At 40.6% G+C, this 25,565-nt stretch overlaps 1 protein-coding gene across 6 annotated transcripts in view; it reads left to right on the forward strand.

The window, feature by feature from the left end:
* Positions 1 to 25,565, forward strand: part of LOC133244316 (guanylate-binding protein 2-like) — an 80,709-nt gene that overhangs the window by 8,740 nt on the left and 46,404 nt on the right. For 3 of the 6 annotated variants that reach the window (XM_061411333.1, XM_061411334.1, XM_061411336.1), the window contains exons 5-10: positions 5,323 to 5,519; positions 5,863 to 6,105; positions 8,675 to 8,955; positions 10,354 to 10,566; positions 12,954 to 13,056; positions 13,823 to 14,001. The exons of 1 other annotated variant lie outside the window; for it this stretch is intronic. In XM_061411333.1, the coding sequence (XP_061267317.1) occupies positions 5,323 to 5,519; positions 5,863 to 6,105; positions 8,675 to 8,955; positions 10,354 to 10,566; positions 12,954 to 13,056; positions 13,823 to 14,001 (1,216 nt within the window). Of the gene's footprint in view, positions 1 to 5,322; positions 5,520 to 5,862; positions 6,106 to 8,674; positions 8,956 to 10,353; positions 10,567 to 12,953; positions 13,057 to 13,822; positions 14,002 to 14,964; positions 15,835 to 17,321; positions 24,902 to 25,565 lie in introns of those variants that run through there. 2 more of the 6 variants (XM_061411337.1, XM_061411340.1) reach the window with 2 other exon arrangements.

A 25,565-nucleotide genomic window follows, 5' to 3' on the forward strand; every position in this document is an offset into this window, starting at 1 on the left:
AGCATCATTCCTTCCAAAGAAATCCCAGGGCTGATCTCCTTCAGAATGGGCTGGTTGGATCTCCTTGCAGTCCAAGGGACTCTCAAGAGTCTTCTCCAAAACCACAGTTCAAAAGCATCAATTCTTCAGCACTCAGCGTTCTTCACAGTCCAACTCTCACATCCATACATGAAGACAGGAAAAACCATAGCCTTGACTAGACGAACCTTTGTTGGCAAAGTAATGTCTCTGCTTTTGAATATGCTATCTAGGTTGATCATAACTTTCCTTCCAAGGAGTAAGCGTCTTTTAATTTCATGGCTGCAGTCACCATCTGCAGTGATTTTGGAGCCCAGAAAAATAAAGTCTGACACTGTTTCCACTATTTCCCCATCTATTTCCCATGAAGTGATGGGACCGGATGCCATGATCTTCGTTTTCTGAATGTTGAGCTTTAAGCCAACTTTTTCACTCTCCACTTTCACTTTCATCAAGAGGCTCTTTAGTTCCTCTTCCCTTTCTGCCATAAGGGTGGTGTCATTTACATATCTGAGGTTATTGATATTTCTTCTGGCAATCTTGATTCCAGCTTGTGCTTCTTCCAGTCCAGCATTTCTCATGATGTACTCTGCATAGAAGTTAAATAAGCAGGGTGACAATATACAGCCTTGATGTACTCCTTTTCCTATTTGGAACCAGTCTGTTGTTCCATGTCCAGCTCTAACTGTTGCTTCCTGACCTGCATACAGATTTCTCAAGAGGCAGATCAGGTGGTCTGGTATTCCCATCTCTTTCAGAATTTTCCACAGTTTATTGTGATCCACACAGTCAAAGGCTTTGGCATAGTCAATAAAGCAGAAATAAAAGTTTTTCTGGAACTCTTTTGCTTTTTCCATGATCCAGTGGATGTTGGCAATTTTATCTCTGGTTCCTCTGTCTTTTCTAAAACCAGCTTGAACATCAGGAAGTTCACGGTTCACATGTTGCTGAAGCCTGGCTTGGAGAATTTTGAGTATTACTTTACTAGCGTGTGAGATGAGTGCAATTGTGTGGTAGTTTGAGCATTCTTTGGCATTGCCTTTCTTTGGAATTGGAATGAAAACTGACCTTTTCCAGTCCTGTGGCCACTGCTGAGTTTTCCACATTTGCTGGCATATTGAGTGCAGCACTTTCACAGCATCATCTTTCAGGATTTGGAATAGCTCCCTGGAATTCTATCACCTCCACTAGCTTTGTTCGTAGTGATGCTTTCTAAGGCCCACTTGACTTCACATTCCAGGATGTCTGGCGCTAGGTCAGTGATCACACCATCATTATTATCTGGGTCGTGAAGATATTTTTTGTACAGTTCTTCTGTGTATTCTTTCCATCTCTTCTTAATATCTTCTGCTTCTGTTAGGTCCATACCATTTCTGTACTTTATCGAGCCCATCTTTGCATGAAATGTTCCTTTGTTATTTCTGATTTTCTTGAAGAGATCTCTAGACTTTCCCATTCTGTTGTTCTCCTCTATTAAGTCTTCTGCATTAGCAGTACCACCTGGGAAGCTCACCCATACAGTAAGGAGAGACAAAAGAGGATGGCAGATCACTTGAGATTGGCAGGTGGGAGGTTTAATAAGCAAGGGGATTTTCTTAGGTATGCTTTCTTAGGTGACTGGAAGACTAACAGATTTCCACACCCACCCGCCAAACTTTAAAGGTCTCTATAGACGCCTAAATTGGACCTGGTGAGTACATAGTCCAGATGGTCTTAGCACCACATTAGTATCTCAAGGAGACTGTGTCCGTGTGCAGCTTCCAGCATGGGGAAGGCAAGTACAGTGCATATTCCAAAGATGGAGAAGAGGATGAGCATACTTCAATTGCCTGGGTCCACCTCAGGGGACAAAACTGCAGTCATATTTGATCACCTCCCCCTACAAATATCCATTGACAAACCCTCGGTATCCTCTAAAAGTCAAGTTCTCATTCAGCTTCTTCTTGGCCTTTAAGTATGGTGGTTCTTTGATTCTTTGGCTTCTATTCTTCTTTTCTTAGTCCCTAGTCCATCTCATCCAGCCTCGGACTTTCACTAGCACCTTTATGTCAGTTACCATGACATTTGTATAAGCAATCATGACCACCACTCTCAGGTACAAAATTGTGTATCTAGTTGATTACAAGTCTCCATTTAGATGTATAAGAAACATTTCAAACTTAACATGCAAAAACAACACAAAAGTCTTAAATATTTAAGTGACTATAATGAATTGAATATTATCATGCTTCTGGCACTATTAAAGTAGAAATACATGGGGGATACTTTTTTTTTTAATTAATATATTTTAATTGGAGGATAATTACTTTAATGTTGTAACAGTTTTTGCCATACATTGACATTAATCAGCCATGGTTACACATGTGTCCCCCTATCCTGAACCCCTCTTCCCTCCTCCCTTCCCACCCCACCCCTCTGGGTTATCCCAGAGCACTGGCTTTGGTTGTCCTGCTTCATGCATCAAATTGCACTGACCATCTATTTTACCTATGGTAATATACATGTTTCAATGCTATTCTCTCAAATCATCCCACCCTGGCCTTCTCCCACAGACTCCAAAAGTCTGTTCTTTACATCTGTTTCTCTTTTGCTGCCCTCCATATAGGATCATCATTACCATCTTTCTAAATTCCATATATATGTATTAATATACAGTATTTGTGTTTCTCTTTCTGACTACTTCACTCTGTATAATAGGCTCCTGTTTTATTCACCTCATTAGAACTGACTCAAATGTGTTCCTTTTTATAACTGAGTAATATTCCATTGAGTATATGTACCACAACTTCCTTATCCATTCGTCTGCCAATGAACATCTAGGTTGCTTCCATATCCTCAGATCAGATCAGTCGCTCAGTCATGTCCGACTCTTTGCAACCCCATGAATCGCAGCACACCAGGCCTCCCTGTCCATCACCAACTCCCGGAGTTCACTCAGACTCATGTCCATCGAGTCAGTGATGCCATCCAGCCATCTCGTCCTCTGTTGTCCCCTTCTCTTGCCCCTAATCCCTCCCAGCATCAGAGTCTTTTCCAATGAGTCAGCTCTTCGCATGAGGTGGCCAAAGTACTGGAGTTTCAGCCTTAGCATTATTCCTTCCAAAGAAATCCCAGGGCTGATCTCCTTCAGAATGGACTGGTTGGATCTCCTACCTAGTTATTGTAAATAGTGCTGCAATGAACATTGGGGTACATGTGTCTCTTTCAATTTGGGTTTCTTTGGAGGTGTATGCCCAGCAGTGAGATCGCTGGGACGTATGGCACTTCTATTCCCAGTTTTTTAAGGAATCTCCACACTGTTCTCCATAGTGGCTGTACCAGTTCGCATTCCCACCAACAGTGTAAAAGGGTTCCCTTTTCTCCACACCCTCTCTAGCATTTATTGTTTGTGGACATTTTGATGATGGCCATTCTGACTGGCATGAGATGATACCTCACTGTGGTTTTGATTTGCATTTGTCTAATAATGAGTGATATTGAGCATCTTTTCATGTGTTTATTAACCATCTATATGTCTTCTTTGGAGAAATCTCTGTTTAATTCTTTTGCCTACTTTTTGAATGGATTGTTTGCTTTTTTGGTATTGAGCTGCATGAGCTTCTTGAATATTTTGGAGATTAAATGTTTGCCAGTTGTTACATTTGCTATTATTTTCTCCCATTCTGAAGGTTGTCTTTTCACCTTGCTTATAGTTTCCTTCATTGTGCAAAAGCTTTTAAGTTTAAATAAGTCCCATTTGTTTATTTTTGGTTTTATTTCCATTACTGTGGGAGGTGGGTCATAGAGGATCTTGCTGTGATTTATGTCATTGAGTGTTCTTCCTATGTTTTCCTCTAAGAGTTTATAGTTTCCTCTATAGTGTTTTATAGTTTCTGGTCTTACACTTATATCTTTAATCCATTTCGAGTTTATTTTTGTGTATGGTGTTAGAAAGTGTTCTAGTTTCATTCTTTTATGTGTGGTTGAGCAGTTTTCCCAGCACTTAAAGAGACTATCTTTTCTCCATTGTGTATTTTTGCTTCCTTTGTCAAAGATAAGGTGTCCATACATGTGTGGAATTATCTCTGGAAAAGTCTTAAATTTTTGACCAAAAACACTCCTTCAACATCGCAGTAAATTTCCATAGCACTCGTAGAGATTTTTGGATCAAAAGCTTAGTATTCATCCTAGACAATTCCTTTCTTTATTTCCTACAAACTATCACTCGCAGTCTGGTCAGCTCCTCTGTCATAGGTATTTGCCCAGGCTGGCTAATTCCCACCACTTCTTCAATGGTAATTTCAGTTTAAGCTTCCATCTTCTCACCTCCAGGTTATCTTCTTAACTGCCTAAGCTTCTCTTTCTCTTCTCTCTTGCCTCCCATAGGTACAGCACCTGCCGGTTTTTGTTTTAAAAACAAACATTAGGTCATATTCCCCTCTCAATTTAAAGCTTCTCAGTGGCTTCCCCTTAAATTAAGATTAAAATTCAAACACTTTCTGTGGCCTACAGTGCCTACATAGTCTGGACCTTAGCTATTCTAAGACTTCTTTCCTAGCCACGCTGGCCTCCCTGCTATATGTTAGACACACTCAATGGTTTCCCCTCTGAGGTTTTGCAGGAGCTATTTCCTCTGCTAGGAAGGTTTCTCCAGTGGATTAGTACATGGCAGCCTCTCTCAGTTCATTTAGATTTCTGCACAATGATCACCTCAGAATGAATTTACCTGAACCACCACATAAACCAGCACCATGCACAGATACACACAGTTATTCTCTAAAGTTTAGCTGAGGTTCATTTTTCTTCAAGGCAACTATTATCAATATCTCAGGTTTATTACATATTTGTTTACTTGTTTATCATCTGTCCCCCTCACCAGAATGTGTGTGTGTGTGTGTGTGTGTGTGTGTGTATTAGTCACTCAGTCGTGTCCTATTCTTTGTGACCCCATAGACTGTAGCCAGACAGGCTCCTCTGGCCATGGAATTCTCCAGGCAAGAATACTGGAGTGGGTTGCCATTCCATTCTCCAGGGAATCTTCATAATCCAGTAATCATACATGAGTCTCCTGCAATGCAAGCAGATTCTTTACCTTCTGAGCCACCAGGGAAGCCCTCACTAGAATGTAGATGGTAGCATTTTCTCACTCATAGCAATGTTATTTGTCCCTGGGACAATTCCTGGTTTATAGTAATTGCTCAATAAATGTTTGTGGAATGAATGAATGAGCTAATCAAGAAAAATTATTTTAGATAAGCTTTGGGGAACAGTATAGCATAAAAGGTGCTACTCCTTTTCTGCAGTTTTCCTATATTAGCATCCCAGCTATGTGACAGAGCTGACACGTCGAATCAGGGCAAAATCCTCGCCTGATAAACATGAGGTCCTAGACTCAGCCAACTTTGTGAGCTTTTTTCCAGACTTTGTGTGGACTCTGAGAGATTTCTCCCTGGAGCTGGTAGCAGATGGACAACCCATCACTGCTGATGAGTACCTGGAGTATTCACTGAAGCTAAAACAAGGTTACTGGGACTCATGGTTGGCAAACAAAAAAAGAGAAAACAGTATCAGAATGACCATTTCAATGCAGATGCTGAAAATTATAATTTTATAACTTTGTTATCCTGGCTGTTCTATTAGAGGAAATGAAATGTTTCTTAGATAAATCAATGCAATCTAATTTTAAGTTACTTCCTTCTTGGAGAAGGAAAGAAATTTCATTTCTCTACCCCTTTAATTATTGGGTCTGATCCATGATTAGTTAATTTTTACCTCTTTATATAGGATTTGTGCAAATTACAAAATTGAAGGGTATATATTTGAAGTAGCCTGAATTTGTAAAACCTCTGATTTTCTTTCCTCTAGGAAATGATAAAAAAACTAAAAACTTTAATGAACCTCGGTTATGTATCCGAAAGTTCTTCCCAGAGAAAAAGTGCTTCATCTTTGATCGCCCTGCTCATAGGAAGTACCTCATCCACCTGGAGCAGCTACAAGAGGAAGATTTGAACCCTGAATTCAGAGAACAAGTTGCAGACTTCTGCTTCTACATCCTCAGCCATTCCAAGGCCAAGACTCTCTCAGGCGGTATCACAGTCAATGGGCCTCGTGAGTCCCTCTTACTCTCTTTCCTTACCTGGACTTTCCTACTGCCATTATGGACAACAGAATTGGGAGGCATGAGGATTACTTCTGACAAATACAGAGTCTAATGATGCCAAGGAAAACACACTGCAAGGGTCACATTGTGAATTTTACATATGAACTAAAACTATTTCTGATATTATCTAATATTCACATGAGTCAGATGAATAAAGAAAAAGACCTAGAATCTAATCCTGGTGTAGTAAGCTTCTCCACCAACTTCTCAACTCCATTTTTATGATATTTCTTCCAGGAGAGGTGTATTATTGACAAAGTCAGGAAAAGGCAAATATTCCATGTATGTGAGGCTTTGCTTCTCACCTTAACACAATTCTCTTGTTAATCAATGCAAAAATGTGTGATTAGGCACTCTGATTAGGAGTGCCTGCCATGTACCAACCACTGGGCATAATCCTCATTCCAACCTGATGGGAACAAAAGGTACTTAAACAATTTATGTAACCCTAATGATTAAGCACTGATAAGTACAGGGAACCATACCTGAAAGGACCTGTGGGTGACTTCAAGGAGGTTAAAGTGTGGGCCCAGTGAAACGATTTTGAGGAATGACAGGCAAAGAGGTAAAGATATGTAATTTATGTTTCATACAGTCCTTCAGAATGTTTTATAGATAACATGCTAGAGGGATGTGCATGAAGCAACAAGAAGATGAATGGTACTTGAAATATTTTATAATAAATAGTGACTATGTAGGCTAAGATAGTAGCAATAGAGACTGTCAAAATTAACAGAATCCTCACATATTTTGAATATCAAACATAAACTTTGATGATGGAAGGCATGTGGGTGTGTGGAAGTAATGATATGGCAGTGTTAAGCTTCACTCCAGGATTCTGAGCTTAAGCAACTACTTGAACAGATGTTATTTACTAAAATATCCAGAATAGTTTTCCAGAATGGATGAAGTTGTTTAGATCTGGATTATTTAGTATTGATTTTCCTTCCTGCCAATGCAGGAGGCAATGAGACTTGAGTTCAACCACTTGGGTTGGGAAGATCCCCTGGTGGAGGAAATGGCAACCCACACCAGTATTCTTGCCTAGAGAATCCCATGGACAGAGGACTCTGGCAGGGTCCAGTCCATAGGGTCACAAAAAGTCAGACATGACTGAAGTGACATAGCACACATGCATATAAGTGATATCATATGATATTTGTCTTTCACTGTTTGATTATTTCATTTAGTGTGAGAATCTCTAGGCCCATTTATATTGCTGCAAAGCACATTATTTCATTTTTGTGGCTGGGTAATATTCCATTATATATATATATATATATATATATATATATATATATGTACCATATCTTCTTTATCCATTCATTGTTGATGGACATTTGGTTGCTTCTATGTCCTGACTGGGGCTTCCCTGGTGGCTCAGTGGTAAAGAATCCACCTGTAGTGTGGGAGACCTAGGTTTGATCCCTGAGTCAGGAAGATTCCCCTGGAGGAGGGTACAGCAACCCACTCCAGTATTCATGTCTGGAGAATCCCATGGACAGAGGGGTCTTGTGGGCTACAATCCATAGTGTCTCAGACTCAGACATGACTAAAGTGACTGAGCATGCATGCATGTTCTGACTACTATAAATAGTGCTTCTATTAAGATTGGTGTGCATGCATCTTTTCATATAATAGTTTTCTCTGTATATATGCCCAAGATTAGGATTTCAGGGTCATAAGAGGACTCTATTTTTCATTTTTTAGGGAACCTCCGTAATGTTCTCCATAGTGACTACATCAATTTACACTCCCACCAACAGTGTATGAGGGCCACCTTTTCTTCACACCCTCTCCAGCATTTGCTATTTGTAGACCTTTGAACAATGGCATTCTGACCAGTATGAGGTGATAGCTTATTGTAGTCAAGAACTAGTAGTTGTAGGGCCACAAACCACTCCAGTTTCCCAAGGCTGCGATTTCCTGGTATGTAAGACTTTCAGTGTTAAAACCAGAATTCCCTGGCAAACTTGGATGAATTGATCACACTGCATGGAGCTCTGATGAAAGAATATCTAGGAAGACTCTCTTATTTAGGCCAGACCCAGAACTAGTGAGATGCATCACATGTACACTTACATTTACACACACATGTGCTTGTGTACATTAAAATGTCTCCTTGACCTTTATATTAGTTAGAATTGAGAAAGGAAGAGGAACTCATTAAAAAAAGAAGGGAGATTCAGGAAGGCTAAGAAAAGATTAAGACTTACCATCTTGTCTGCAAAATATCCTTACTCTAATCCATTCATTCCAATAGCTTCCATTTAGGTGAAGGAAGAAGGAGGAAAGGGAAGCTTTAAACTATTCTGAACCTAGAGGGTAGCAAAATATCCCATCACAATTCTTCTTAAAAATTCTTAAAACTACTGTTTGTAACACTGGAAAAGCATAAAAAGTGCACTATCAGTTGACTCAGAATGATTAAATTTGCATGCTCAGGACTAAACTAACACAGCTTGTTCCTCTGTCTCACCAACTCTTAGTCACTGTTTTTTAAATTCCCTTTCATAGGTCTAGAGAGCCTGGTGCTGACCTATGTCAATTCCATCAGCAGTGGGGATCTGCCGTGCATGGAGAGTGCAGTCCTGGCCTTGGCCAAGATCGAGAACTTGGCTGCAGTGCAAAAGGCCATTGCCCACTATGACCAGCAGATGGGCCAGAAGCTGAAGTTGCCCACGGAAACCCTCCAGGAACTGCTGGACCTGCACAGGGCCACTGAGAAAGAGGCCATTGAAGTCTTCATGAAGAACTCTTTCAAGGATGTAGACCAAGTGTTTCAGAAAAAATTAGGGGTATGTTTGCTATTCTGGTTAATGAGAGGAAGAAAAATCTGGGCCTTTCTCTTTTTTGTTTTTAATTGGAAGATAATTGCTTTACAATATTGTATTGGTTTCTTCCATACAACAATGTGAATAAGCCTTTCTTGCTATAAGTAGTCCTCCCAGACCCAAGGATATCAGCCCTCAGTTATATGTACTCATTTGCACTCTTTACTAAAAGAACAGACTGTTCTTAGCCTTAGTCCTGGAGACTATGGTACCACGACCAACTATGGTTATTAAAAATATCCTCATCTATTAATCTCTACCCTATAGATGTCATATTTTAATCAAACAAGTAAACTGTAACACTGTATTTACGTAAGATTATTTTAATTTATTTTTTAATTTAGAGTTAGTCAAAGACACAGTGCTTTCATATTCCCTGCTAATAATATAAGAGGATTTGCTTCTTTGTAAAAACCTAAAAACTTTTTGTGTTTAATGTAAAGCAACAACAAATATTCAGAAAGACAAGAAAGAGAAATCAATCATTAGCATGCTATTTGAGGACTCAGGTCTGAGTTCTTCTAAATTAAGGAAGGATTGTTGTATGACAAACTATCATTTGACAGATGACAGTTCCTTCCCTGACTTGTAGGGCAGAATTTTACAAATCATACCTTCCTGCTTTCAAAGGTTCTGATGAAACTAAATAGTGAAGGTCAGCAGGCTATGGATGTCTTTCTAGACCAAAGAAACATGTGAATTCTCTTCTATAATTGAATGTAGGTAAAAATACTGTTCTGTAGGCTTTCTCCACACAGACATTAACTGCAGTACAATCTCCATTACCTTCATTAGCCTTTTATTGAGAAAATATGCAGAAGTACTATTATTTTAAAGAACATACTACTAATCATTGACCCTTTTGAGCACTTACAGAGAAGTCACTGGGCTTAACACTTTATACCACTGCATATAATCCTGACAGGGTATCTATGAGATGGATACAATTTCCTGTGTTTTACCAACAAAGAAATCTCATTTCATGAAGATTGAATGTCACTAAGTCACAAATTGGCAGAACCAGGAACTTCCTGCAGGCCTATCATACTGGACAATTGTGTGGTAAACTATTAGGAACTTAAAAAGAGAACTTTCAAATGAGCAGTGTTTATGCTTTGAGAATCATTCTCTGAAGCTAAAAAACCATAGGGAAAAAAGCTTCACATAAACACAAAGAGAAGTAGATGCATTTTTAAAACCAGCATTCTATTGAAGAGTTGTCTAGATTCTCCCAACATGGTGAGGGCTGTGTTATATTTATGTGCCACATTCTCTGCAGGAGAAGCATTTCCCAGTAATCCACATTGGTTCACATCCTCATCATGGCTCACGGTGCTGTTTGTGCTATTTTTCACCTCACAGGACAAGTTAGAAGCAAAACTAGATGACTTTTGTAAACAGAACATGAAAGCATCCTCAGATTACTGCATGGCTTTAATTCAGGACATTTTTCATCCTCTATATGAAGATGTGAAGCAGGGAACATTTTTTAAACCAGGAGCTTATTATTTATTTATTAAGAAGATGAATGAGCCGAAGAATAAGTACCACCAGGTCCCCAGAAAGGGGGTACAGGTAAAGTGCAAACTGATCACCTTTTCTGGGGCCTCGCTGAAGTGACTCTTTCAAACTACAGTGGGAACAACAAAAATGCAATGGGTAAATGGTGCCTGTGGCTTTCATTGACTATTCACTGGTTTACTCAGTAGGACAGACTACCATGAAGTGATGAGCAGATTCATCTCATGGTGGTGCTTCTTGGAGGCACAGATGGGAGCCCTCAAAGACTCTTGCAGAATTTATTCAATAATTTAGTCATTCTATCATCCAACAATTCTCTACTCAGGCCTAACAATATGTCTATAACTGGGATTGCTGCTGCTGCTGCTAAGTTGCTTCAGTCGTGTCTGACTCTGTGCGACCCCATAGACGGCAACCCACCAGGCTCCCCCGCCCCAGGGATTCTCCAGGCAAGAACACTGGCTGCTGCTGCTAAGTCACTTCAGTCGTGTCCGACTCTGTGTGACCCCATAGACGGCAGCCCACTAGGCTCCCCCGTCCCTGGGATTTTCCAGGCAAGAACACTGGAGTGGGTTGCCATTTCCTTCTCCAGTGCATGAAAGTGAAAAGTGAAAGTGAAGTCTCTCAGTGTCCGACTCTCCGTGACTCCATGGACTGCAGCCTACCAGGCTTCTCCGTCCATGGGATTTTCCAGGCAAGAGTACTGGAGGGGGTGCCGTTGCCTTCTCCAATACCTGGGATTAGTGCAGTTTAAAAACAAGCAAGTTCTTTCAAACTATTCATCAGCAATCAACAAAGTATAGCTTACAGCAAATCTAATAATAGTAACAGTTCACATATAGACCTTATTTTGTGTTAGGAAACAAATGGGCTTAACTCATTCAATCCTCACAAGAGCACTATGAAGTACATGATATCAATGTCCTCATTTTATAAATAAGAAAACTGAAGGAAGTGAAATAACTCACTTCAGATGTACAGGTAATAAGTGGTACAGCTGAAATGGAAACACTAATAGGAAACTCTGGGCTCATAAGTATGCTTCTGTGCCAGTATACTCAGGTTATATCAGTTAGAATTAGGTTTGGGCACATATTATTTTAAAAAAAGCAAGAGTGTCTTAAGAACACAAAAGTTTCTTTCTCTCTTATATACAAGAAGTAAGGCAGAGGGGTCAAGGCTGCTATCATAAATCCACAATCATGCTGTTCCCAGACTCTTTCCTGTTCTGCCCCAGCACCTTAGCACCCAGCCTCCATCTTCAAGGTCAATTCATGGTGTAAGATGGCTGTTGGAGTTTCACCCATTCCTTCCATATTACAGATGGGAAGAAAGGGGGAAAACAGAAGAGCAAAAGGTCTCTGGATCGACTCTCTTGAAGGCTTTTCCATAAGTGGTATTAGCCAAATTTTAATCATATGGCCACCTCCAGCTATCAGGGAGGTTGACTAAAAAAATGCTGTGTTTTATCATGGCCTTTGATGTGCCCTGATTGGGAAAAAAAAAATAGGTTCTATTACTAAGAACAAAGGGGAGAAAAATATTAGGGTGACTCTAGAAGCTGCTATCGCAGAGATAAAAATCGCCCTGAAGGAAAATAAAGTAGGGTACAGGCCTAGGAGAGGAAGGGAACATGGTCCTATTTTATATGTAGGATTTTAGAGAGGGCCTCTCTGGTGAGATGCTGTTTCAACAGTCTTCAAGGAAGTCAGGAAGTAAGCCAAGCGAGCATCTAGAAGAAGATAATTTCAAACGACAGAAAATCCCAGAAGGATGAATTGGTTTATGTCCAACAAATGTGGCAAGAGGGCAATGAGCAAAGAAAGAGATGGCAGGAGGTGAGGTCAGAGAGATGCTCAAGGCCAGAGGCTAACCAGGTAGTATCCTTGAGGGCCCTGAGAGCAGTTTCAGTTTTACTTGAAAAGAGCTAGAAAATCAGCAGAGGATTTGGTGCATCAGAGTGAGTAATCTTTCTTAAAGTGATACAATGCTAGCTGCTCTCAGGAAATCAGACTGTAGGGGAGCAAGAGTAGAAGGAAGTAGGGAGACCAGTTATGAAGCTAATACCATGGTCCAGGCAAGAAGAGATACTATCTTGGACTGGTGTGTTTGGGAGAAATAGGTTGCAACCGATGGGCTCTTGCTGGTTTTATTTTGAATCCAAAGCAAATACCATTAGCTGATGTAAAGAACAGCCATAAGGTTCGTAATCCATACAATTAGAAGATCAGCTTTACTGATTACATTTCTAACATTGGGGTGATTGAAAATGAAGCAAATTTGAGGATGGATCTGGAGTTGGATTTTAAGCCAGTTTGAAATAGTATTCATTAATAAATTCTAAAATGGGTAAAATGAAATTGAATTGAAACATGTACTGCCAGGTTTTCCTTTAACCCATAGTCTCTATTTCCTAATTTTAACTTGGTCTGCATCAATAGACAGGAGAGACACTGAGGAAATATTTGGATTCCAAAGAGGATGTGGCTGATGCACTTCTACAGATTGATCAGTTGCTGACAGAAAAGGAAAAAGAGATTGAAGGTGAGAACAGCTGAAAACACTGCTGCTGCTAAGTTGCTTCAGTCATGTCCGACTCTGTGTGACCCCATAGATGGCAGCCCACCAGGCTCCCCTGTCCCTTGGATTCTCCAGGCAAGAACACTGGAGTGGGTTGCCATTTCCTTGTCCAATGCAAGAAAGTGAACAGTGAAAGTGAAGTCTCTCAAGTGTCCGACTCTTCGAGACCCCATGGACTGCAGCCTACCAGGCTCCTCCATCCATGGGATTTTCCAGGCAAGAGGGCTGGAGTGAGGTGCCATTGCCCTCTCCGTGAAAACACTCTAGATAGTTAGAAAGCCCCAGAAATGTTCATGTTAGCCACATCGATCCACCTGAAATATTACTATAGTGCAAAAAAAGCAAGTATATTTCATATTTTTAAAGGATTCTTTACTTATCCAATATTTATGTTAAGCTGTCTTCTGATTTATTCTTGTTGTTTAGTCACTAATTTATGTCCAACTCTCTTGCAACCCTGTGGACTGTAGCCTGCCAGGCTCCTCTGCCCATGGGATTCTCCAGGCAAGAACACTGGAGTGGGTTGCCATGCCCTCCTCCAGGGGATCTCCACCAAGGGATCAAACTCACATCTCCTGCATTGGCAGTCAGATTCTGATTGTTCAGTGCAAAAATGAACACAAGAGGCTTTCTTCATGAGATAAGCAAACAAGTAAAAAGGGTGAAAGCAGAAATAAAGCTATAAAAAAATTAAGATTCTCATATTTCTCTGCTTATTTTTCTTCTTAAGTGGAACGTATGAAGTCTGAAGCTGCAAACAAAATCTTAGAGGAAATGCAAAAGAAGAATGAACAGATGATGCGAGAAAAAGAAGCGAGTTATCAAGAACATGTGAAGCAACTGACTGAGAAGATGGAAAAGGAGAGGGCCCAGTTAACAGCAGACCAAGAGAGGGTTCTAGCCCTTCAGGTATTCAATTGTGGCATCTCCATTCTATCTTCCACTGTGCTGAATCAAAAGCTCTTAGAAGTTAGAGCATTATATCAGTTTAAGGACTGTTCTAGCCCAAGCACTAGTAGACACTTCATTTCCTTACTGCTTCTACCCCTAACCATCTCTGGTTATTGAAGTCTATCTTGTTGTTTAATCGCTAAGTGGTGCCCGACCCCTTTTGGACCCCGTGGACTCTAGCCTACCAGACTCCTCTGTCCATGGGATTTTCCAGACAAGAATACTGGAGTGGGTTGCCATTTCCTTCTCCAGGGGATCTTCCCGACCCAGGTCTCCTGCATTTCAGGCAGATTCTCTACCATCTGAGCCACCAGGAGATTCCATATCGTACCATGAACCACATACCCAGGCTGCTAGTTTCTTCCTGATCTCTGGGCTGTTCTCCAACTCTATGCTGAGTCGGGATGTCTACCCTGTAATAGAGCATGGACCAGTGTAGGCTTTACCTCCTGAACTTATTTCTGTTATCTCTGCTACAAAAATTTGGAGATTTGTACTAAATTCCCTGATCAAACACCTCCTGTGATTCTGAATTTTGTAGTAACCTTCCTATATTGTCTCTTCATCTTCCTTGCCTTCTTAGATATACATCTGGGAGTTCGTGTGATATAGAGCTGAGATAGAAAAGGACAGTTTTTCTTTAAAGACTGTTGTTTCAGGTTGAAGGAGGTAAAAAATTAATTCTAGGGGTCACTAATATTTTAGAAACCATAAGAGAAGAATATTTCTTAAGATAAATAAGTCCCAGAAAAATTTTGATAGTAGATTCAAGAAAGAGGGATATAATGAAAATTAAAGGAAGAAAAGATTTCAAAAAGAAATTTCACAACCCACGAGGGATTAATACAGATATAATTTAGCAAACGTGGGAAATGTTTTAAGTTGTGTGTGTTCAGTCTCCACTTTCCCTTTTGGGAACAGGGATGGCTTCTCCATGAGGGATTCCAAAAGGAAAGCATGAAATTTCAGGAAGAGATTGTAGCCCTCCAGAAGAAACAGGAAGAATCATCATCATGTAATAGTCTCTAAAAACCTAAGGACCATAATTTCCTAACCAGCTTCTATCTGTTAAGAACAAGTTAAATGAGCAACTTCAAGATGTCAAACAATTGCCACTAATCTTGAAGTCATAAGATGCATTTTCACTGAGGCTTAAAGTTTGCAAAGATGAAACAAAATGTGAAGGCAGTGTTTAACCTACAGAAGAATTCAATTCATGATTAAATATAGTATAAATGACTAGTATGATACCTCAGTAGAACCTATGTTTGAAATCATGCATATTGATTCTAGAGAGACTTTTAATTGTGTAACTGGGATACATTTACATTGAATTTGGGGATATCAGAGATGTTCTATTCAGTGTAGACTGTTTCCCCATACATAAACCACCCCTCTAGATAGTCTCAGCTCCATGGTCTTATTCAAGGATTTACTTTGGTACTGGGATGGAGTTGGAGTGTTGTATACACAGGAAAAGTCTGACGGGAGTGTACAAAGTCATGAAGCACAGTTAGCATCACTCCTGCCAAGTGGTCACTAGGTCACGTGATGGCTTCCAATAAGGGAGACCTGGAACAATTAACTTCAGGGTGCAGACAGTGTTCAATTCTCCATTGGGTGGAGGCTGCATTGCTGTGGTCACTGATGGGATTCCTGAACACTGATAGGGGCATTACTTGCACCTGTGTGAAACGGATATATGAGTGGATGTTCAACCTTCTTTGTCTAGAGAATCCCTCTAGATAATTACTGCCCCATTTCCAGGCCACACAATGTATCTCTATTTTACTCTTCTTTTCTTAGTTCCCTTCACCCACAGTTCCAAGAATAACTTCTACAATCACAAAAAGGAAACATTAGCTCAAAATTCCTTTCTATTCCTCTGAGAATCATAACTATAATTCTTCAAAACCTTACCTAACTCCATTTTTCTTTCTTCCTGTTTGCTATGACATCACAGCCTGGGAACCACTCAAGGCAAATATCTAGTATGGAAGGACAAGAAACAAGAAAAATAAAAATAATTAATTAATACAAAAAAATATTAACCTACCACAGTTGTCTTAGGACATCACTTAAGGTTCTCACTGCAACAAATAGTATCTTCTCAGTAACTTAAAAGGAAGATGATTTTTAAGCCTGGTAGGTAGCAGACAGATTCTCCAAGATGGTAAGGGAGTCAAACTCTACTGATCTTTCACCAAGAATAATATCAACCACATGGGAAGGCATCTCAAAAGAAAACAGCACATCCATTACCACCTGGTACAGTGATCTCCAGATCACAAGTCAGATGCTCTACCAATGTCAGCTGTAAGTATTGGATGCTTCCACCTTTATATCTGAAGTAAATAAACCCCCCATGAAAAGTTGCACTGAGGGTTGCTATGTCTCCATCTTGGGCTTCCCTAGTGGCTCAGCTGGTAAAGAATTCACCTGCAATGCAGGACACCTGGGTTCAATCCCTAGGTTGGGAAAGTCCCTTGGAGAAGGGAATGTCTACCCACTCCAGTATTATGGCCTGGAGAATTCCATGGAATGTATAGTCCATGGGGTCAAGGATATGGCAACTCACTCCAGTATTCTTGCCTGGAAAATCCTATGGATGGAGGAGCCTGGAAGTCTAAAGTCCATGGGGTCACAAAGAGTTGGGTATGACTGAGTGACTTCACTTCACTTCATGTCTCCATCTCAATCTCACAAAAGTGTACCTGCTTGGCAGAATAAAATTATATGCCTCCCCACTGGAATCTGGAAATGAGAGTTGTCTATCTTCCACTTGGGAAACTATAGTCTCATAATGTGATCCATTTCCATCCATGTTAGTGTCAACTGATTCTTTAGGTAGATTTCTGGAGATACATACTATGTTAGAAATAATGATAATAACCCAATAGTATTATCACATACATCACATACAATGTGATTTAAAAATTTTTTTTCTTTACCATGATCTCAATATTCTTTTTAACTTTTCCTCTGTTGTTTTGTACATAAAGCCTTATATTTCATGTACAAATCCCACTTGGTTGTATTATATGTATTATTCTTTGTAGACATTACTGTATTCAATTTTCTAATATTTTCTTGAGAGTTTTGGCATCTTTATTCCTGAGAAATGTTTGTGTGATTTTCTTTTCTTGTAATGCCTTTGCATGGCTTTGGTGTTAGGGTAAGGTTGATCTGACAGAATGAGCCAGTAATATTTCTCTGCTTCTATTTTCTGAAGGGGACTGTGTAAAATTCACATGATTTCTTCTTTAAATGTTGGGTAGAATCCACCATTGAACTCATCTGAGCATGATGCTTTTTGCTTTGAGACGGACCGTACAGAAGCATGGCCGAGAGGAGCTACCCCTAGCCCAAGGTCAGGGGTGGTGGCCGAGAGGAGCTCCCCACGCCCGAGGTCAGGGGCGTTGGCTGAGAGGAGCAACCCCACTTCCAAGGAGTGGTGGCGGCGTGGGCGCAGGAGGGCCAAGAGGAGCTACTCCACATCCAAGGTCAGGAGGGTGGCTGTGAGGAGATACCCCTTGTCCAAGGTAAGGAGCAGTGGCTGCGCTTTGTTGGAGCAGCTGTGAACAGATAAGAAACCCAAGTAAGATGACAGGCGTTGCAAGAGGACATCAGAGGGCAGACACACTGAAACCATAATCACAGAAAACTAGTCAGTCTAATCACATGGACCACAGCCTAGTCTAACTCAATGAAACTAAGCCATGCTGTATGGGGCCATCCAAGATTGGGGGGGGGGGTCATGGTGGAGAGGTCTGAAAGAATGTGGCCCACTGGAGAAGGGAATGGCAAACCACTTCAGTATTCTTGCCTTGAGAACCCCATGAACAGTATGAAAATGCAAAATGATAGGATACTGAAAGAGGAACTCCCCAGGTCAGTATGTGCCCAATAAGCTACTGGAGATCAGTGGAGAAATAACTCCAGAAAGAATGAAGGGATGGAGCCAAAGCAAAAACAATACCCAGTTGTGGATGTGACTGGTGATAGAAGCAAGAACCGATGCTGTAAAGAGCAATATTGCATAGGAACCTGGAATGTCAGGTCCATGAATCAAGGCAAGTTGCAAGTGGTCAAATAGAAGGCAAGAGTGAACGTTAATATTCTAGGAATCAGCAAATTAAAATGGACTGGAATGGGTGAATTTAACTCAGATGACCATTATATCTACTACTGTGGGCAGGAATCTCTTAGAAGAAACGGGGTAGCCATGACGGTCACCAAAAGAGTTCAAAATGCAGTACTTGGATGTAATCTCAAAAACGACAGAATGATCTCTGTTCGTTTCCAAGGCAAACCACTCAATATTACAGTAATCCAAGTATATGCCCCAACCAGTAATGCTGAATAAGCTGAAGATGTTCTATGAAGACCTCCAAGACCTTTTAGAACTCACACCCAAAAAAGATGTCCTTTTCATTATAGGGGACTGGAATGCAAAAGTAGAAGTCAAGAAATACCTGGGGTAACAGGCAAATTTGGCCTTGGAATATGGAATGAGGCAGGGCAAAGTCTAATAGAGTTTTGCCAACAGAAGGCATTGGTCATAGCAAACACCCTCTTCCAACAACACAAGAGAAGACTCTATACATGGACATCACCAGATGGTCAATACCGAAATCAGATTGATTATATTCTTTGCATCCGAAGATGGAGAAGCTCTATACAGTCAGGAAAACAAACCCAGGAGCTGACTGTGGCTCAGATCATGAACTCCTTATTGCCAAATTCAGACTTAAATTGAAGAAAGTAGGGAAAACTACTACACCATTCAGGAATGACCTAAATCAAATTCCTTGTGTATATACAGTGGAAGTGAGAAATAGATTTTAGGGACTAGATCTGATAGACATAGTGCCTGACGAACTATGGATGGAATTAGTGACATTGTACAGGAGACAGGGATCAAAACCATCCCCATGGAAAAGAAATGCAAAAAAGCAAAATGGCTGTCTTAGAAGGCCTTACAAGAAACTGTGAAAAGAAGAGAAGTGAAAAGCAAAAGAGAAAAGGAAAGATAAAGCATCTGAATGCAGAGTTCCAAAGAATAGCAAGGAGAGATAAGAAAGCCTTCCTCAGTGATCAATGCAAAGAAATAGAGGAAAATAACAGAATGGGAAAGACTAGAGATCTCTTCAAGAAAATTAGAGATACCAAGGGAATATTTCACGCAAAGATGGGCTCGATAAAGGACAGAAATGGTAGGGACCTAACAGATGCAGAAGATATTAAGAAGAGGTGGCAAGAATACACAGAAGAACTGTACAAAAAAGAGCTTCACGACTAAGATAATCACGATGGTGTGTTCACTCACCTAGAGCCAGACATCCTGGAATGTGAAGTCAAGTGGGCCTTAGAAAGCATTACTACAAACAAAGCTAGTGGAGGTGATGGAATTCTAGTTGAGTTATTTCAAATCCTGGAAGATGATGCTGTGAAAGTGCTGCACTCAATATGCCAGCAAATTTGGAAGACTCAGCAGTGGCCACAGGACTGGAAAAGGTCAGTTTTCATTCCAATCCCAAAGAAAGGCAATGCCAAAGAATGCTCAAACTGCTGTACAGTTGCACTCATCTCACACACTAGTAAGGTAATGCTCAAAATTCTCCAAGCCAGGCTTCAGCAGTATGGGAACCGTGAACTTCCTGATGTTCAAGCTGGTTTTAGAAAAGGCAGAGGAACCAGAGATCAAATTGCCAACATCTCCTGGATCATGGAAAACTGCTTTATTGACTATGCCAAAGCCTTTTACTGTGTGGATTACAATAAACTGTGGAAAATTCTGAAAGTGATGGGAATACCAGACCACCTGACCTGCCTCTTGAGAAACCTGTATGCAGGTCAAGAAGCAACAGTTAGAACTGGACATGGAACAACAGACTGGTTCCAAATAGGAAAAGGAGTACGTCAAGGCTGTGTATTGTCACCCTGCTTATTTAACTTATATGCAGAGTACATCATGAGAAACGCTGGGCTCGAAGAAGCACAAGCTGGAATCAAGATTGCTGGAAGAAATATTAATAGCCTCAGATACGCAGATGACACCACCCTTATGGCAGAAAGTGAAGAAGAACTAAACAGCCTCTTGATAAAAGTGAAAGAGGAGAGTAAAAATGTTGGCTTAAAGCTCAACATTCAGAAAACTAAAATCATGGCATCTGGTCCCATCACTTCATGAGAAATAGATGGGGAAACAGTGGAAACAGTGTCAGACTTTATTTTTTGGGCTCCGAAATCATTGCAGATGGTGATTGCAGCCATGAATTTAAAAGATGCTTACTCCTTGGAAGGAAAGTTATGACCAACCTAGATAGTATATTGAAAAGCAGAGACATTACTTTGCCAACAAAAGTCTGTCTATTCAAGGCTATTGTTTTTCCAGTGGTCATGTATGGATGTGATAGTTGGACTGTGAAGAAAAATGAGCGCTGAAGAACTGATGCTTTTGAACTGGGTGTTGGAGAAGACTGAGTCCCTTGGACTGCACGGAGATCCAACCAGTCCATTCTAAAGGAGATCAGTCCTGGGTGTTCATTGGAAGGACTGATGCTAAAGCTGAAACTCCAGTACTTTGGCCACCTCATGCGAAGATTTGACTCATTGGAAAAGACTCTGATGCTATGAGGGATTGGGGGCAGGAGGAGAAGGGGACGACAGAGGATTAGATGCCTGGATGGCATCACCGACTCTATGGACATGAGTTTGGGTGAACTCCAGGTGTTGGTGATGGACAGGGAGGCCTGGCGTGCTGTGATTCATGGGGTAGCAAAGAGTCAGACATGACTGAAAAACTGAGCTGAACTGAACTGAGCATGGTACTTTCTGCTTTTAGAGGTTATTAAGTATTGATTTAATTTATTTGATAAATTTATAAGTCTTATTAAATTGTCTGTTTCTTCTTAAATGAGTTTTGTCAGAAAGTGTCTTCAAGGAATTGGTCCATTTCATTTAGGGTATCAAATTTGTGGATGCAGAGTTGTTCATACTATTTATTGATTATCCTTTTAATGTCCATGATATCTGTACATTGTCCATCCTTAATTTCTGGTAACAGTAATTCACATCATCTCTCTTTTGTCCTTGTTAGCCTTACTAGAGGCTTAATGATTTTGATTTTTTAAAATTTTGTTGATTTTTAAATGATCTCTTGTTTTTAATTTTTAGTAATTTCTACTCTAATTTTAATTATTACTTTTCTTCTGCTTTGAGTTGAATTTGCTCTTCTCTTTCTACTTTCTTATTATGGAAGCTTGGGCTTTTATTTTAAATTTTTCTTCTTTTTTTATATGCACACTCAATATTATAAATGTGTCTTTAAGCTCTGCTTTCACAAAATTCTACAAATTTAGGGAAGTAGTATTTTTATTTTTATTTACCTCAACTCTTTTAAAATTTCTCTTGAGATTCCTCCTTTAACCAATATGTTATTAAGAAGGGTGCTACTCAATCTCCACATATTCAGGAATTTTCCAGCTTTTTCTTACAGATTTCCAGTTTATTCAATTGTGATCTGACAGGAAATATTGTATTACTTCTATTCTTTTAATTTGTTGAGGCATAGTTTATGATCCAGAATGTGATTTACCTTGGCCCATATGAGCTTGAAAAGAATGTATATTCTGCTGATGTTGGATGGAGTAGTCTCTAGATGTGAACTGTTTACAGCTGATTTGAGATCCTCTTCAGTTCTACATTGTGTGGCTTCCCAGGTGGCTGAGTGGTAATGAATCCATGTGCGAATGCAGGAGCCACAGGAGACGCAGATTTGATCCCTAGGTTGGGAAGATCCCCTGGAGAACGAAATAGCAACACACTCCAGTATTCTTGCCAGGATAATCTCATGGACAGGGAAGCCCGGTGGGCTACAGTTCATGGGGTTGCAAAGAGTCAGATATGTCAGTAATGGTTTTCCACCTACTATATATGTCCATTTCTAACCGAGAGGTGTTGAAACCTTCAAGCCTTCAATGGATTCCTCTGTTTCTCCTCCCTGTTGTGTCAGTTTATGACACACATATTTTGGCACTCTGTGGTTAGGCACAAACACATTGAGGGTTGCTATATCTTCTGGGAAATTTAACCCTTTTATTCGTATGCAATTACCCTCTTTATCCATGATCGTTTTCTTTTTCTGATGTCTACTCTGTCTTCCACAGTTTTCTTTTGTTTAGTGTTAGTATGGCATATGAACCTGGGGATCTGGCAAAGGGACTGAGAACCCCCAGGGAATTTGACCTTGGAGGCCAGTGGTGAAACCATTTACCACAGATTGGGACCCGAAACCCATGTTCTGGGACTTGAAACCAGCAAAACCCTGCTTGGAACTTGAATCCACGTGGCTGGGACTTTTACCCATCCAAATCCCTGCTTGGGACTTGAACCCCCATGGTTGGGACTCAAACCTAGCCCAAACCCATAGTACATGGTTTTAGGACCCAGTGAAACTCAGGTTCTTGATGTCTCATTGCAGAAAGAATTCAGTGAGAGACAAAGTGATAAGAAGTGGATTTATTCAGATAGAGAGAGAAACACACTCCACAGACAAGAGTGTGGGCCTTTGTAGAGGCTGAATGAGACCACAAAATATTGCGTGATTAGTTTTTATAGGCTGGGTAATTTAACATGCTAATGAGTGTGAGGATTATTTGAACTATTTTTGGAAAAGGGGAAGAGATTTCCAGGATTTGGGCCACTGCCCATTCCTTGGTCTTTTAACAGTGCCTTGGAACTGTCATGGCACTTCTGGATGTGTCATTTCACTTGTGATTGAGGATCAAGATCTAGTATTGTCTGCCATCATGGTCCCATTTGATTCTAATCAGTTTATGTTGTGTCCTTGGGTGATGTCATTCTTTCAAAAGTTGTGGCCTGCCCCTTTCCCTCCTGTTACAGTGGGATTTGATTACAGCAGTCACACAACACTGGGGAAACAGACTCTTGGAGGGCACAAACAAAACCTTGTGTGCACCATGACCCAGGAGAAAGGAGCACTGACTCCACAAAAGACTGACCCAGACTTGCCTGTAAGTGTCCAGGAGTCTTTGGCAGGAGGGTAAGTTGAGAGTGGCCTGTTGCAGAGTCATGGACACTGAATACAATGGTGCCTGCAGGGGACCTTTTGGAGGAGGTCACCATTATCTTCATGACCAGAGGGAGGGAACACAGCCCCACCCATCAACAGAAAATTGGATTAAAGATTTACTGAGCATGACCCCACCCATCAGAACAAGACCCAGTTTCCCCTTCAGTCAGTCTCTCCCATCAAGAAGCCTGCATAAGCCTCTTATCCTTATCAGTCAGAGGGCAGACAGAGTGAAACCACAGTCACAGAAAACTAATCAAACTGATCACATGGATCACAGCCTTACCTACCTCAATGAAACTATGAGCCATACCATGTAGGGCCACCCAAAATGGATTGGGTCATAGTGGAGAGTTCTGACAAAATGCAGTCCCCTGGAGAATGGAATGGCAAACCACTTCAGTATTCTTGCCTTGAGAACCCAAGAACAGTATGAAAAGGAAAAAACATATGACACTGAAGGATGAATCCCCCAGGTCAGTAGGTGCCCAATATGCTACTGGAGAAGAGTGGAGAAATAGCTCCAGAAAGAATGAAGAGATGGAGCCTAAGGGAAAACAACACCCAGTTGTGGATGTGACTGGTCATTGAAGTAAAGACCAATGCTGCGAAGAACAATATAGCATAGGAACCTGGAATGTTAGGTCCATGAATGAAGGCAAATTGGAAGTGATCAAACAGGAGATGGCAAGAATGAACATCGACATTGTAGGATTCAGTGAACTAAAATGGACTGGAATGGGTGAATTTAATTTAGATGGCCATTGTATCTACTACTATGGGCAAGAATCCCTTAGAAGAAACGGAGTAGCCATCATAGTCAGCAAGAGTCTGAAATGCAGCACTTGAGTGCAATCTCAAAAATGACAGAATGATCTCTGTTCATTTTCAAGGCAAACCATTCAATATCACAGTAATCCAAGTCTATGCCCCACCACTAGTGCTGAAAAAGCTGAAGTTGAATGGTTCTATGAAGACCTACAAGGCCTTCTAGAACTAACACCCACAAAGATGTCCTTTTCATCATAGGGGAATAGAATGCAAAAGTAGGAAGTCAAGAGATACCTGGAGTAACAGGCAAATTTGGTCTTAGAGTACAAAATGAAGCAGGAGAAAGGCTAACAGAGTTTTGCCAAGAGAAGGCACTGGTCATAACTAACACCTTCTTCCAACACAAGAGACGACTCTACATCATCAGATGGTCAACACCAAAATCAGATTGATTATATTCTTTGCAGTCAAAGATGGAGAAGCTTTATACAGTCAGCAAAAACAAGACCAGGAGCTGACTGTGGCTCAGATCATGAACTCCTTATTGCCAAATTCAGACTTAAATTGAAGAGAGTAGGGAAAACCTCTAGACCATTCAGGTATGACCTAAGTCAAATCTCTCACGATTATACCGTGGAAGTGACAAATAGATTCAAGGGACTATATCTGATAGACAAAGTGCCTGAAGACCTATGGACAGAGGTTCATGACTCTGTGATCAAGGCAGTGATCAAGACCATCCCCAAAAAAAGAAATTCAAAAAGGCAAAATGGTTGTCAGAAGAGGTCTTACAAATCGCTGAAAAAAGAAGAGAAGTAAAAGGTAAATGAGAAAGGGAAAGATATACCCATTTGAATGCAGAGTTCCAAGGAAGAGCAAGGAGAAATAAAAAAGCCTTCCTTGGTGATCAATGCAAAGAAATAGAGGAAAACAAAAATAATGGGAAAGACTAGATATCTCTTCTAGTCTAGATATCTAGACTAGATATCTCTTCTAGTCTAGATATCTAGACTAGATATCTCATCTATTGTCCTGAAAGATGATGCTGTGAAAGTGCTTCACTCAATATGCCGGCAAATTTGAAAACTCAGCAATGGCCACAGGACTGGAAAAGGTCAGTGTTCATTCCAATCCCAAAGAAAGGAAATGCCAAAGAATTCTCAAACAACCACACAATTGCACTCATCTCACATGCTAGTAAAGTAATGCTCAAAATTCTCCAAGCCAGGCTTCAGCAGTACGTGAACCGTGAACTTCCTGATGTTCAAGCTGGTTTTAGAAAAGGCAGAGGAATCAGAGATCAAGTTGCCAACATCTGCTGGATCATGGAAAAAGCAAGAGAGTTCCAGAAAAACATCTATTTCTGCCTTATTGACTATGCCAAAGCCTTTGACTGTGTGGATCACAATGAACTGTGGAAAATTCTTCAAGAGATGGGAATACCAGACCCCTGACCTGCCTCTTGAGAAACCTGTATGCAGGTCAGGAAGCAACAGTTAGAACTGGACATGAAACAACAGACTGGTTCCAAATAGGAAAAGGAGTACGTCAAGGCTGTATATTGTCACCCTGCTTACTTAACTTATATGCAGAGTACATCATGAGAAACGTTGGGCTGGAAGAAGCACAAGCTGGAATCAAGATTGCTGGAAGA

The sequence above is a fragment of the Bos javanicus genome, chromosome 3, assembly GCF_032452875.1.
Source record: "Bos javanicus breed banteng chromosome 3, ARS-OSU_banteng_1.0, whole genome shotgun sequence".
Taxonomy (NCBI): domain Eukaryota; kingdom Metazoa; phylum Chordata; class Mammalia; order Artiodactyla; family Bovidae; genus Bos; species Bos javanicus.